This window comes from Embiotoca jacksoni, unplaced genomic scaffold (genome assembly GCF_022577435.1).
Source record: "Embiotoca jacksoni isolate LCO1_2020_lvr unplaced genomic scaffold, fEmbJac1.0.p SCAF_87, whole genome shotgun sequence".
In the NCBI taxonomy this organism is placed as follows: domain Eukaryota; kingdom Metazoa; phylum Chordata; class Actinopteri; family Embiotocidae; genus Embiotoca; species Embiotoca jacksoni.
Window position 1 is genome coordinate 265,782 of NW_027185444.1, and position 16,307 is coordinate 282,088.

The 16,307-nt window shown below is 40.5% G+C and overlaps 1 protein-coding gene across 16 annotated transcripts in view; it reads left to right on the top strand.

Moving 5' to 3' along the window:
• kcnma1a (potassium large conductance calcium-activated channel, subfamily M, alpha member 1a) overlaps positions 1 to 7,525 on the top strand; it is a 143,885-nt gene extending 136,360 nt beyond the window's left edge. For 10 of the 16 annotated variants that reach the window (XM_069139916.1, XM_069139917.1, XM_069139905.1 and 7 more), the window contains one exon: positions 2,914 to 7,525. In XM_069139916.1, the coding sequence (XP_068996017.1) occupies positions 2,914 to 3,065 (152 nt within the window). In that variant the 3' untranslated portion in view covers positions 3,066 to 7,525. The remainder of the gene's footprint in view (positions 1 to 2,913) is intronic. The other 6 variants (XM_069139910.1, XM_069139919.1, XM_069139914.1 and 3 more) reach the window with 1 other exon arrangement.
• Positions 7,526 to 16,307: the final 8,782 nt, after the last annotated feature.

A 16,307-nucleotide genomic window follows, 5' to 3' on the forward strand; every position in this document is an offset into this window, starting at 1 on the left:
TCTTTGTGCCTTTACCTCACTTATTTACTTGATGATATGAGTTTTTCTTTTCCTCCAGAACAATCCTTTTTCACATTGTTTCTTTCCATTATTTATCATGCCTTTTTATGATTTATTTGAACTTGAGATGGTTTGCATTGTGTGAGAGGTCTGTGTGTTTGCGCATCTTCCCTCCTATTGAATCCTATCAGATGACTGTAGCAGACTGTCATATTTATGCTCCCATTGAGGACAGTAGGTTACTATTATAGCTGCATCAGCATAAAATACAACATGTTTTCCAACTGTACAAACCTACACCATAGCTCACATGTAGGTCAGACTGATTCAAATCCCCCTGATGCAGCCAAATTGCTTACTTCTTCACAGAACTTTAAGAAAGTGTGTCCAGCCCTGTGCCATCAGTCACACCGAGAAAGTGGGAGGTGTGACCAATTTAAAGTTTAAATTGAAGGGGGATATGAGTCTCTAAGTTTCCCTCCTTGTAACCATGCACACCTGATATGGTGGTTTGAGGCGACATCACTAAGTTCACCGTATCAGCAGCAGACTCTGGAGAGAGATGGCAGACATCTTGCTTCACCTCAGGCACAATTCTACACATCAAATGGCGGTGCTGTAACACACAGCCCTGCAGCCTTAAGCTTGCTGACACACACACACACACACACACACACACACACACACACACAAGCGTGCACAAATGAATCTCCACACATGGAAGCCTGCATGTAGACCAACATATGCGTGCACACACACACACACACACAAGCTCTCAAGGTTTGCTCCACATAGCAAAGTTAAAAATTTGATATTACAACTTCACCCAAAAGGAAGTGACATATTGAATGGCATTGGAGACGCCTGTGAAGTGCTGGGAGAGAGTTTACAAACTTCTGACAGCTGGCATACTCTGAAATGGTGCTCTCATAGCCTACTTAAACATTAAGAGATTGTTTCCAAAATGACACATCCAACTCTTTCAAACCTTACAAAGCTTACTATGAAATGTGACTGCGTAGGATATTGTATACTTTGTACATTATTAGCTTAAGAACAAAATCATCCAAATTGCATTCCTTACATACAGTAACAATACTGCAAAACAGCCATAAAGATAGTTTTAAGGTTTTCGTTGAGCAGGCTTACACGTATCCATTTCTATGATTTCTGCAACCACTCAAATGTAATGGAAGGGAATGGAATTTAATTTGTTGTCCTCACAGCACAGGCTGTGGGAGTGTTTAATTATTTACCACAATCCTGCAAGGATTAAACCCATTTGACTTAAATTATAATGTAGCCTTTGCAATTTAAAAAAAAAAAATGCCTTTAACAGAGTAAAACAACCATTCTGAACTTTAGTGCCATTTACAAATTGCTGTTTAGTGGGTTATGGTATTTTTGGGAATAGGCACACCCATATGGGCAACAACATATTTTGGCTTAACAAGATAGAAAAGCTGACTATACAAATTGGAAAAGGCTGATTAATTCAGCCTAATTAAAGTATTGAAAGTAATGAATGAGCCTTTGGTTTGGCGCCGTATGTCTAGCAGACCTAATCAACAAGGTATTTTACAAAGGAGTCGAGCATATATACCTTGTTTGATTTTAATTGGGAGCAATGGTAGCTAGCCTGGTATGGCAAAACCCCAATTCATTGCGGCCCATTCATATGGGTCTGGTTATGCTCCATTGAGGATTGTTTCGTTGCATCCTAATGGACATAAACCTTGGGTTAATTTTGAAAGTAGCAGGCTTTAACCAATTGGCATTGACAACCAGATGACATATGTACGCCACACACCCGTTAGAGGGGCTGACCAAATGCTAATATGAACAGGGTTTCCAGACTGTAATCACAGTGAAGACTGAAGCTGTGAGCAAAAGTCAGGTGGAGCCAGGCTCGATAATAACAGCTGTCTGACCTGAATTACCAGATCTGAACCCTAAATATTAACAAACAAGGAGGTCTTGTATCCTCACCGGTAGCTGCAATATGCTAAATGCCCGTATCATGACTGACCTATGGTGGCACAAGTTGTGCAGTACATTATATTAAATGAGCTCCTCTGTGCCATTTTAATATGTGCATATATTTTTGATGGTATTGAAGATCATAACAGGATTTCTACATCCTTTAGTATACTGTTATACGTAGCATACTGTCAAAATTCATCAGGGACGCAGGCCCTTTCTATAATTTTCCTTCAGTTCTTTTGAATTCATACATGTATAAATTAGAGGCACACAACCTTGGGATAAATGTTGATTTTTTTTTGCTCGAGTTCAAAACATTTTCAACATTCACCACACTTCACACTGCCCCAGGCAAACTGCCGACTGTATACTCGGTGTATACTCGCGTCTTTGCATCGACTTTGCATGCAGTCCTGCCACATGTTCAGTCTGGATGGTTAACAGAATACACTCACTAGCCTTTATACAGATGAATTCTTTGGAAGAAAGACAAACTACATTACATACTTGACTGTAAGAGATGGATGTCTCAAAACCTGTAAATCAAATCAAAGCTGTCTTTTGGGTACCAAGAGAAACAACAGATAAATATTTGTCATTTGGGGGACCCAACCCTGTAACACTTAAGTGACGATATTATACCATGCTAAATAAACAAAAAATGTATTATTGATCACAAGATTAATTACAATTATATCCATGAACTTACAAAATCGTGTTGGAAATCAACAATACCAACATGTCAACTTCAAATTGGCTCAACACACCAAACTGAAACTGGACCTCACAGTTTGATGCTAATCACAAAGAATGCCATGCAAATCTTAATCTTACTTAAACTGAGGCAGTATGGTTGAAAATAACCCAATGTTACATACTTTTTCAAACTAACTCTTTGTTTTCTTCCTCTCCCGCCTTGTCCCCCTTCAGAAAAGAAATGGTTTACAGATGAACCAGAAAATGCCTACCCACGGAACATTCAGATCAAGCCCATGAGCACTCACATGGCCAACCAAGTCAACCAATACAAATCCACTAGTAGTCTGATTCCACCAATCAGAGAAGTTGAAGATGAATGCTGAACACCAGGTTTTCTTGCTGACTCACCAGACATCTGTATCCTCTTTCAAGAGATCACCAGTGGAGGAGGGATGATGATGATAATGACAGGGATGTTGAAGACTACCAGATTTCTCTTCACTCATTCTTCTAATCGAGGGTTGGACAGGAGCCCAGACTGGAAGGGACCTCCTATGTGTATACCTTTAATGTTACTTCCATGCTCTTGGACATTGTTTTATTTATTAATGTATCCATAGAGATGTACATAGTGACAATCAAATAAGGATTGTACAGTCCCTCCCCCCTAGCACTTTTTGGAATTATTTTAAGAGTTCACAAAAAAAAAAAAGAGTACTTCCTGTAATTCTTTGCAATAGTTCACCTCTTCATGTGACCAGATTCCATGGCTAAGGCGACTGGTTATTGGAGGATGAGGGTTGCAGCGATAAACTGATCATATCATCTCCCAAAGATTCACCCAGATGCGTCACATCGAACCAGCTGGGTTCATTGGCATCATATCTCCTGTCTGCTTCTGTTTTATTTGCACTAAAACTGAACAAGTTTCTTTTGACAGAACAACTGGAAACATCAGACCCCCACTCTCCAATAAAATGTATCTGAGGAGATGACGGAGGGAAGAAAGGAAGGAAGGGATGCTTGGCTTCGGAGGCATATTAAGCTTGTTCTTGGTTTGTTATACGTCATGTCATTGCTTAAGATTTGCTACTTTACCTTGACCCATCGTGTTGAGTGGGAGCAATCCAGGCCTGCAGAACAAAACCATCTTACAAAACAGTGATCTAAAAACTCAAAGAATGGTGCAGTGTTGGTGTATCCTGGCTGAAAGAGAACCCTGTACCTACATGTCTTCTGCTGATACGTCAGATACAAAGACTGTGACTCCGTTTTAAGCTCGCATGATATGTGCCTGAGTCCCCTTTACAATAGATATCGTGTGGTTGATTCACCTGAATACATGAGAAGGGTGAAAAACAACCTTCCCTGTCCTTTATGCATTCAGGAGTGCTCATGTACACGCTGTGCATATGTGTGTGTGTGCGCATCGCAGCCACTTGTCCTTCTGGTGTTGCTCTTATTAGTGCCGTCTCCCACCCCACTCATTGGTTTATATGTGATGGCGCATCTTTGAAGGATCAGCATGTGGGATCTTAGCTCTAAAAAAAAAAAAAAAGTAACAAGTCGAAACAAACAGTAGGAGCGTCTAAAGGATTTGGATCTACTAACAAAGACATGAAGTTGCATCCAAAACCGAACCAAAATCCCCAACTATGATTGAGCGGAACACAAACAGCAGCTGGCGTGCCCACTCTAAACGCAATGCCGCAATATCTGCGGCAGAATTGGGATCACAAAAAAGAGTGGTGTATTTTTCTGAATGTTTTGTTTGTTACATAAAGTTTAAGTCTGAGGAAAGGAATGCCACATATCGCATAAAAGTGGGCATAAATGGGTCCTTCTTTGATCAGAGCAACTGCCTGGCACAGGGTTGGCACAGAGGCAGTAAAGAGCTTGGATGTTCTCTGTTGCCAATCCAGATATGACACGTCTCAAAACTCTCAGGAGTTAAGCTGCTGTGTTCGGTCCTCTAACATGGGGAAATGCTCAAGCATAGTTGGTGGAAATGCAACCATGCCACAGACTGCTAATAAGAACATTGACAAGGAACATGTGTTCTTTATGCTAGCCTGCGTGCAACACGAGTATTTTGCACCTGCTATGGCACTCGTAGATCCAATTCCAGCTGTGACACCGAGAATTGACCTGGTAGCCTTGTACTCCTAATACTAAACTTCATACAAATATGTAGTTTGATTTCTACATTTAAACATATTTATTTTATATCCATGAACATAATCAATTTGTACTTATTTTTCTAGTGAAGAACCAAGTGAAAAGTACTTTCAGAGATACACTCAATTAATATCTTTAATTACAACTACATATCAAAGGATTTAGTGTTTATCACAATTTATTTCACATTGTATTAAAACAAATAATTATTTTTTTATCCACTTGGCCCCTTATTAACAAACTGCATCACTCTGGAGCTATTAAAACTTAGACTAGCTTGCATTGTGAAACCACCATCTTCAGCCTGGCAGCTCGGCCCTGTTGAGTGCTTGTAGAAATTAATTTTGGCTCAGCTGAAGCCTCCTTTAGTTGCGCAGATGCAGTGTGTACTAAATAATGTGTCTACTACTAAGCGTCCCTAGCTGAGAACATGCGTACGGAAAGGTAGTTGTAAAGAAATTATGTTTTGGGGGGGTAAATGTTGTATTTAATTGGAGAGCAGATCAGAGTGGTAATAATGACTAGAAGAGTACAGAGTCACTCCCACTGTGTGCAGGCCAGAACTGAATGACCTTCATTGGATGTGTTTGACCTAAATTAGGTCCCTGGTGTGGAGGAAGAGTGTGTACACTACAGCACAGTGTGCTGGTGTTTCCCTCTAAATATAATTTCAAATATGACGGGGAGACGCTTGCTGTTTATTGCAGTGATGCTCCTCTATAAGACTGTAAAGGAAAAGTCATTTAAAAAATAGAGAACAATTTTAGAATACGGAAAAAGATGATATTGTGCTAAATATGTGTGTGTAAACTCAACCCATTATATAGACCACATTTCTTTCTCAAAGAAAATGATCTGAGCTTCAATGTCTGTCTATTAGGTGTGGTGCAACTATACTGAAGCCTCATACACATTGTCCTGAAGTGAACTTTTGAACTGTGATTACATCGTTGTCACACATTGTAGCAGATAGATTTCTTTTCAGAAAATATGAGTAAAACATATGTATAATTGGGTTGTTAATGGCATACTTGCTAACCTGAACAATAAGGAATTATTAATATTTGATAATGGCAATGACTCATTATACATAGAATCGACAAACTGATTGTTATGTTAATAAAAAAAAGAAAAAAAAAAAAGACAAACGTGTATCTCGAAAATGAAAGATCTTGGATTATTGTAGGAATACGGAGACTATTCAAGTACTGTATGTGACACAAGGAAACGTCAGGCGGAATTCGATCTGGTTTAACAGCCATCACTGAGATGGAAGGTAGCACCAATTCAGCAATTGTTATCAAAAGAGAGAACATCCTTTAGTTTTCCTGTTTTTATTACTTTGTGTTATTGCAGGGTTTACATTCCATTTTGTCAGCTCGTCATTATCTGTCACAAACTGTCACAACTGCTTCCTATTTGTTTACAGAGTATTTTTGAGGTACTTAAACATAGCATTGCTCAGAAATAAAAACGGCACATGCTGCAAACTGGCATTAACACAAACTCGCAAATTAATGCACCATTTATTTTCATTATACTTGATTACTGTGCTTTTTGTACCTGAAACCCTTTCATTGTGCAACTCATTCAGGCTGGCATTATTCACACCACTGGACTGAGATGTCTCTCCTTCCTATACCTTTTCAAATGTCTCTATTAGATGTTTTAGGTTTTTGCATTGTATACCTCTAAAGTTTTTAGAGTGTTTTTGAAGTGCCATGAAGAGTTTAGTTGAGCAAGCATCCTTCAGTCATTCAGGGACACAAGCTCGCTTTGAGGGAGCCGAGTCCATGTGTTTTCCACTGTGACATCGGTGTCTTGTACTGACATGGAGAACATCCAAGCCATCAATGCCTCCATGCCAGTACAGTGCCAGGCAGTGCAAGAGGTCATGAGGAGGGCCCATATTAAGTCCCACTAAAGCGACAAGTGGCATTCAGGACGCCTGAGGGGCTGCTGGGGTGGACAGATACAAGCCCCAGTCGTCAAACCACACATATCATCTCTGCTGTGTGCTTGGTTACAGGTTATCAGGTTGTGTCATGTAGTGAAATGAGATATGGATGACTGAAAGATGCACATAAAGGCCCATGCCTGTAACATCAGCTGTGTTGTTTTCCACTGAACAAATCAAAGACTATGATGCGTCATATGTTGCTGTTACAGTATGTTGCATTATTTTTGTTAATCTATTTTTTGCTGTAAAAGATGGATATAATAACTTATTTGCTGGGAATTGTACTAGATATCATAGAATATATCATACTTATGGGGATGGGAGGTGGGTCTCAAGTCTTAATAATACATTAAAATTGCATTCAGCAATTGTTTTAAGAAAAGTTGCAATTCTCTTTCTTTTTTTTTGGCTGACTATCAGTTCAGGAAGAATTCAGGATATTGCTCTTGCGTATCACAGATAGGATTCGTTGGCACATCGTCATTGCCGCAAACAGGAGCTTGACATAGCAGTTTAATTAGTTTGGATGTGTTCTAGATATGATGGATAAATGGATTATTTGATGGTGCTGAGTTGATCTACCTGACTCTGTCAAATATAATCTGCTGATAAATATACTGTCTTGTACAAAAAGTTTGTACATAGATTGTACATGGTTTCTTTTTGTATTTTCTCAAATTAAAATGGATGTATTTGTGTTCTAAACCTGGAAATTCTCCCTTGTTCTCTATGATTGTATTCAATTAGTTCCAGAAATAGCCAGTCAAAAGTACATTGACAAGTACTGTACTTGTAATTGCACTCCACTACAAATGTATTATTACATATTTTACATTATCTGTACTTTTCATGAGTTTTTCCATTTTATGCTACCATTTTAGAGGAAACTATCATACTGTTTAGTGATGGCTCTTGCAGATTAAGGTTTTTCATGCAAAACAATTTCCTCCTCATTATTATTATTATTATTTATTTATGAATTATTATTATTATTATTACGACTATTACTACTTTTGAAACTCCTGAACATAGTTGTGTTTGAACATACTTGACCAATTCAAGATTCAACTCAATTTAGTTGAAATGCAATAGATTTTCCTGATCATACTCGCATTACTTTCACTCACATAATGAATAGACCTCTTGGTTTCAATAAGCCTTTCTATATATTCTGTACTCAATATTCTCAACAATGCTAAATAAGCAACAGTTGCAGATACTGAAAAAAACTAAACAACTATTAATAAGTTATATTTAAGTATTATAAGTAATTCACAATACAGCTAATCAGCTTCATAAAGTATGTGGCAGTGGCAGATCAGATTTTATGGATAGGCATTTTAAGCAAAAATACAATGGGAACTATTCGACTATTACACAAAAAGACAGACCCACTCACACCAAAAACAAATTTCGGCATCAAATTTCGACAAAGCTAAAGAGAAGCATGTCTGTGTTTGAGATTAGCACCACGTACATTTTACCAGAGCCCGGTAGTAACATATTCTTCTGCTCCTTTTTTTTGTTGTATCGTGGCAGTGGGCAAAAAGCTTCTAGGTGCACTACCGCCACCTCCTGGGGGTAGTAACGCATTACAACCAGGCGCTGCTAAAACTGAGGCAAATAAGACAAGGCAATGGTTGTATAAACTATTACATTTTTTTCATTTTAATTGCTAATAAAAAAATTGTAAAAATTATGATCCATCTCTATCAGATTTGTGAAACAGTCACCAGACAAGATAAGTGAATAAACCCCCCAACTGTCATGGCATTTAGATCCAAATGTGACAAACCCGATCGTTGGAAAGATGCACATGAAAACACCTTTTCCTAATTGTGTCTCTTTAAACCAGTAAAAAGAGTCCAGGCAAACAGAGAAACCCTCTCAACTCAAAAAAGGAAAAACCTTTGTAAATTTGTCGTATATTTTGTGTACATTAAAGGTCCCATATTGTAAGGTTCCTACTGGTGCTTTATTTGTAGTCCTGACATCCTCATGAAGAAATGATGGTGGTTTTCAGTGTCAAAAAAACATTTCAATACCATTTTACACCTCCCTAAAACCTCTCAGTGGAGCTCTTCTGAGAACAAGCTGTTTTTAGTGGGTGTTCCTAAGGCTCATTCATATTAACGGGCATCTCCTCTGATTGGCTGACTATTTTGTGAGTGGCGCCTGACCAGGCCAATCACAGGTGACAGACTGTGGCTCCCTAAACTTACCGGCATGACTTTACCAACAGAGAAGTAACGGCAGTGCTATCAGACTCATTTGAGCTGGATTCAGACACCGATTGAGAAAAGGGAGATGACACCCAACCACCTTGTCAACTGCGCTTACAAATGACTGTTACAGAATGATAAATAAAGTTTTAATCTACTTTCATTATGGGCGTGACAACGGCCTTTTTGGGGGATTCGCGTGTCCCCCCCCAATACTGAGAAAATACCGATCTGTCCCCCCAATATAGAGTAGAAAATGTGTTAAATAAATCTTCCTTTTATGAACACAGTGAAAGGTTCTGTCTGTTGTTATTTGCTGTTGATTTATTTCCCATTGTTAAGGAAAACCTAATTGTGTGCCCCCCGTCCCAATTGTACACTTGATTGCGCCCATGCTCCCTCCTTAGCTAGGCAGCGAGCAACGTACATCGGGGTGTTGGTCAGTCAGTAGAGCGAAATGCGGAAAAAAAAAGTCATACTATAGCATGTCGTCCACAATATGATAAAAAAGTCATACTATAGCATGTCATCCACAATATGATAAAAAAGTCATACTATAGCATGTCGTCCACAATATGATAAAAAAAAGTCATGCTATAGCGTGTCGTCCGAACTATGATAAAAAAAAAAGTCACTGTAGCATGTCCAAAATATGACATATTTGTCGAAAGTATGACTTTTTTTTTCATATTATCTAAGCCAGCACTTTGGTGCAGTTGTCAGTGTTGTCTCAGTCTAAAGGTCCCAGGTTCAATCCCTGCCTGGGACTTTCTATGTGGAATTTGCATGTTCCTGCATAAATAATAACCTAAAAGTAAACTACGGCATCCTTATTATGGATGACTAAGTCATGCATATAGTCCATAATCTAAAACAAATGTCATGCCTGTAATCATGCATGTAGTCGTAAATGTGACAAAGAGTCACACCACAAGCAAGAACATGCAATCCTCCTAAGTTCCATGCCCCTGATTGAACCCAGAACCTCTTGATTGTGAGATGACAACACTGGCTTGGAACTGAGCCTATGTGCTGCTTTTGTTGCATTTTTGTCTGACTTATATTACTTATATGACTTCCGTTCATGTTATGTAAGAAAGAACAGTGGTGAAGTGGTTAGCATTGTTACCAACCAGTCAGAAGGTGACAGGTTCAATTCTTGCCCTGGATGGTACTTTTTTATCTGAGATAGCAATGTTCTCCTTTCCAGGGGTGGTATCATACCTGGAACTTCCTGACTGGGAGGCAACAATGCTAATCACTGCACTGTTGATCAGTCTTCCATAACATGTTTAAAAGTCATATAAGTCAGACAAGCATGCAATAACATATTTTGTACAAAACACAACACTCTGCCCGTGGATCAAACCCAGAAACTTTTGACATTGAGGATGGGGATTTTCATGAGATGTTAATGGCTTCCATCAAGGGGAGGTATTGAACCAGGACCCTAATGAGTGGGAGGCAACACTGCTAACCACTACCCCATTCTACCACATGTACAATCTTGTTTTGTTTTTTGATTTTGTAGGACATACTATAGTATGACTTTTTGGCACAAGACACAAAAATCACCCTGCCGGGGTATCGAACCCAGACCCTTATGACTGCGAGGCAACACTGCTAACCACTGCCCCATTTTAACACATACAATGCTCGTTTTTTATGATATTTTGGACAATATGCTATAGGATGACTTCCATTCATGTCATAAAAAAGTCATACTATAGCATGTCGTCCAAATTATCATAAAAAAGTCATAATATAGCATGTCCGAAATATGAAAAAAAGTCATACTATAACATGTCGTCCAAAAAAAAATCATAAAAAAGTCACATAGCATGTCGTCCAAATTATGAAAAAAAAGTCATGCTATAGCATGTCATACGAAATATCTAAATAAAGTCATACTATAGCAAGTCATCCAAATTATGACAAAAAAAGTCATACTATAGCATGTCGTAAGAAATATCTAAAAAAAAGTCATACTATATGTCATCCAAATTATGACAAAAAAGTCAGAGTATAGCATGTCGCTCAAAATGTGAAAAAAAGTCATATTACAGCATGCCGTCCAAAATATGACATAAAAGTCCTACTATAGCTTGTCGTCCAAAATATGAAAAAAAAAAGTCATATTACAGTATGCCGTCCAAAATATGACATAAAAGTCCTACTATAGCTGGTCGTCCAAATTATGACAAAAAAAGTCATACTGTAGCATGTCGTCCGAAATATCTAAAAAAAGTCATACTATAATATGTCATCCAAATTATGACAAAAAAGTCAGAGTATAGCATGTCGTCCGAAATATCGGACAACAAGCTGATTGTAGTTGGTCCAGGCAAAGTGTCCTTTAATCTGCACCTTCTGTGCAAATCCGGCATTATATTGAGCAATAAATCAGCACTGAAATGAGATGAGCAGACCGCCACGTTCGGACCAAATACTGCGGTATTTCTGAGAAAATAATCTTCAGCCGCTGGTTTCTTAAATTACTGTCCTTTGAATGGCTGTGCAGTGACAATTTATCTTCTGTACGTCCAACAACGGAGCAGCGTTTCCTTGACATTTCGTGTTTTTTTTTAAGGGCCCCATTGTCCAGATTGAGGACCTTGATGTTTCAAGGCCTGAGTACAGAATGTGAGTACTTGTCCCACCGCTGGGATTAAGATGGTTACTATTTACCCAGTACCTTTGAAATAAAACAACATCAAAAATCACATCAATGCAGTCATGTCACTTCACCACTTTATCACCGGGACGGTAAAACTGCGTTAGACCAAGCGCCTGACCTTGACTATCACCAGGGGAAGAGACAGATGGCTGTAAACTGTGTTTCACCAGTTCCCACCCCGCTGAGGGGTTGGTGACCCTGCCGTCCAAGTCGTACCACCAATCTGCCTATCCGTTGAGTCAGGCATTAGTCTTGATTTACGTTTACTGACATGCTATTAGCTGCTCCATCACTTTCAGCTGCCAGACTGTCAATCAGTGGGGATCCACAGTGATGGGTGGGAATAGCATCCTGTCCACGCTGGCTCCTATATCTCCACGGCGACGGTCACAGAAGATGAGCAAAAGGACATCGTACCAGGTATCTGCCCCGTGCTGTCATGTCAGCGCTGTGAATGTGCATCACATCTGGATGTGGAGTATCTTAATGTGCATTTGGCTTACAGATACAGTTATTGCAGAGGCAAATTATTTATTGAGAAAGTAATCCTTCACCCCCGCCCCCCTCCCCTCTTCCCCGTCAGAGCTAGAACATGTCAAAAGTAAAGCCTGTGCAGTGATAAGCATGTCATTAAATAGTGCCAAAGTTAAAGGATTTTTAACCTTTATGTAACGCAGCAATTTTCCAACTTAAATAATCTGCTTGGAGATATACTGCACTAAACACTGTGTCGCCTGTGTCAAGGGTACTGCGATATCTCCTGAGAATCCTTCAAACATCATGAGCAGCACCAATTCTGAGGTGTTATGATGTGGCAGGATGACTTCTCAGACAACGACCCTCTCCTATCTCATAGCTGGAAAATCAGTGGACATCTCATAAGTCTCTGGGCCCTGCCCTCCTTCCCCTACTCCTCCTACAGCGCTCCTCAGCTGAAGTGTGCAATTTCACACTCCAACGTCAAACAGCCGGTCAGAAGGAGAATGTATGACCCACCCTGGCATTTGTCCTCATTTCTCTCTCAAATGTGCAAACACTATTACCCTTGGGTTATCTATAAGTGGTGTGGTGAAGATTCGCAGGCTCTCCTCTCCTCTCCTTGCCAGACACGCCATCAAAACACAACAAGCGGTCGGGGGGCGGAGAGGAGGGTGAAAAAGTGTGGCAGATGGGGGGTGGGGGCAGGCAATGGAAATGGAAATGGAGCAGATGTTTGTGTGGCTGCTGATTTGTGGCCTGATAAGGGTGCTACACAGGCAGCTGGAATTGATGGCTTGTTAGTGAGGACGGGCCCCTCTGTGAGATGTTTTCAAAATGATTGATTTACAATAAAGTGGCTCCGGGTGTGTGCATGCAGGCAGAACTGATGCAGATCGATCCCACTGAAATTGATTGATCAGCCATTTAGCTTGGCAGTGTGTTTACCGAACGAAACTGAGCAGGACTCTCCTCCAGGCATCTTGCCCCCCCCCCCTCTCCCCCTCCACCTCCCCATAAAGCAAAGGAGAAATGCCACCTATGGGCCTGTCTCATTTCTCTGGCGGTGGCAGCAAAAACAAGCCATATCAGAATATGAACCATAAAAATGTAATCATCCAGTGAGAAATGCTGGCATAAACGTTTATGATTGTGTACTTTATTCTGCTATCAACGTGTCCTCCTGCGACTTGGAGATACTATGCCTTTAAAAATAATGACTCTCCTCCTCTATGCAAAGGTAGGAATGCTGTTTGCCTTATCACAGTGTCACATTGAGACTTTCAGGGGGAGGCATAGAAATAACTAATAACAGTGGATTTCAGTAAACAAGCTGCCATGCTTAAAGCTGACACACCAACAACCTTTAGCCTACCTGTTTTAGTATCATTCAGATGGCTATCATACATAATGCAGAAAAGCCCTCAAGTGTTAAAGTGTCTCATATATGGATAGTGTCTTCAGCAATTTTTCCAAACAGTGCATACAAGGGTCCCCGTGTACAGTTTATAAGGACTGATGGAACAAAGCACAAGGACAATGTTTACCATGTGACCTCTGTGACTTTTCTTTACTTCCTCCCTGCCAAAACAAACCTCTCCACCACTCAGGACTTAAATCACCTGTCCTCGGACGCCTCATCCTGTTATTTGGATAATTGCCAACAAGAGCAAGCCTTTTTCCATTCTCACGGCAGGCATGCAGTGGCCCCATCATGTTCCTTATTAACAATTTTACACACCTCGTCGCAGCGAGAGGGTGTCAGAATGCCAATAATATTTACCGTCTGCTGTGCGGGCTATTCAAGGGAAGCTGAGTGTTGCTGATTGCCCTGACAGAAGCTGACAGCACCCTGAACCTGAGATCCCTGCAAATCAAGTGTCTTTTTTTCTTTTTTTCTTAAGGTGACATAGTGTGCGGCCTGAACACAAAGCAAATCTCTCTCTTCTATCTTTAAACTTGCATTGGCTAATAGAAGACGTATAAAAAGTAATCAACCAGGTGGTTCATGTCCAAATGAGTTTCAATTTCTTTTATAGTTAGTTTCTTTTACATATATTTTCTCAAATTACAGGGTTTTTTTTTTGCTTCTTTATTCTGTCATTGAGAGAAAACTGTCCATTTTAAATGCCATTTAGGGTCATTTAGTAAATCAATGAGGTATAATGTTTAAAATAATTTTCCAAAAGAGCTGGGAGGCAAGTAAATGATTCGGCTGTCTTGGGATTGTTGAGCCTTCAGAGTCATTCCATCCAGTCTGTAATGATTTCCATAACACTGACGTGAAAGATGTTGACACCAATTACAGCATCTCCCTTTTGACCCCTGACGACTTCCGCTGGAAGTGTTAGACATCACAATCAAGCACAGACGCACATTCAGTGCAGGCTACAGTACACGTATGCGCACACACGCACACGCACACGCACACGCACACACACACACACACACACACACACACACACACACACACGCACACACACACGCACACACATCTGGTTATAATGCATCACCTTAAACATATCAATATCAATATGTGCGGCAGCATGTGTGTAAAAAGTAAAAGAGGCAGTCTGTTTGTTTGTGTGACAGATAAAGAGAGAAAAAGAGAGATCCAAGGAGCAGGCCCTGTCTCAATTCGGCTGTGATAATAGTTTCCATGACGATGAGGCATGCTCGGCGCATCAGTCGTGGCCCAGATAAACAGTGATCCTTTACGAAAACAAGAAGGTCATTACAGCAGCTTGTCAAATCAATGCCCACTGTGTCCAAGTTGATTAAGACATCTCCCCTCAGTTCTGACACTCTGTCAATAGCAGCAGGCGCGCAATGCTGTGGCGGGTGGGGTGGGGTGGGGTGGGGTGGGGGGTGGGGGGGTGTTATGTCTGTGGTGGAGGAGGAGGGAGGGGTGGGGTCGTACTCCCCACACACATACACACACATACACACACCTACGCAAACACGCACAGTACTCAGATGATTGGAGTGAAATACCCATCAGTCAGAGAGCCGAGGTGGACTAATGATTCCCTGTGCTGCCTATTAGAACTACATGACAACTCAATCCTGCTCACGGAAAGAGAAATGGAGGAGGAGAGAGTTAGGTGGGATGGAAGGGGGGAGGAAAGGAGGGGGGCGAGTAAAGAGAAAGAGGAAGAGAGGAAGAAAAGAAAAAGTGACCTTGTAGCAGCATCATTTGAGGCTGAATTAAATTGGCAAGAGCAGCTAATCTTTACCTGGGGGCGATTAACAGAATTAAAGGAGAACAACAAAGGCACAGGGGTTGGCTTTTCTCTTTTTTTTTCTGCCTGCCACTGCCATTTGCAATTTGTGTCGAATGTCCTCTTCTGGAGAATTTGGTGAATCTTCCTCTCTAAGCCTGTCCCTGATGGTTGGCTTTCCTACCTGACACATGAACAATAGCAGCCTCCGATACGCGGATGGCTGTCATTATATCTGGTGTTTTATCCTGAAATCAAGGTTATGTTTTCAAGCCAGATAGCTCGGTTTTCCATTCTGATGTTATTCATACAGGGAATTCATTTCATTCTTTCACCATTTAGCAAAAAGCTGTAACATCTCGCTCCGCTGTCTGCGTATGCTAATTTCCTCAGAAGTATTGACGAAAACTTTTTCCGCCATTGTGAAATAAGGGGATGTTATTAGTAGGAAGTGAATTACTTCAAGTTTAGCCTCTGCACTCGGTCTCATGGCCTCTCCCTTCTCACAGACTGATCAATATGTTTGGAAAGACAAGACAAGGTTAGGCCTATCAGCCCGTCTGACAGAGAAAAAAAACCCCGAAAACATCGCTGATACCTGAATGCGAAGGTTCACGGCTGAACTTTACCCACACACACAGAGGAGAACTATAACAGCCAATAAAGCTTTAGCTCAGGGACATTCAAAACTAACTCTTGTGGAGAGATCAATATTCTGTGCTATTGGCATTAATTCACCATATGCATATCTGAAATGGGGAATGATTTGTTTGTTGTGGGAATATCTCAGCTTTGATTAAAGTAATACTTAACTTCCAAAGTTGAAACTATTGTAAACCCACTTCTGCTAGCAGGTCTTCCAGACTGGAATTTCCCCCCCACCCCACCCC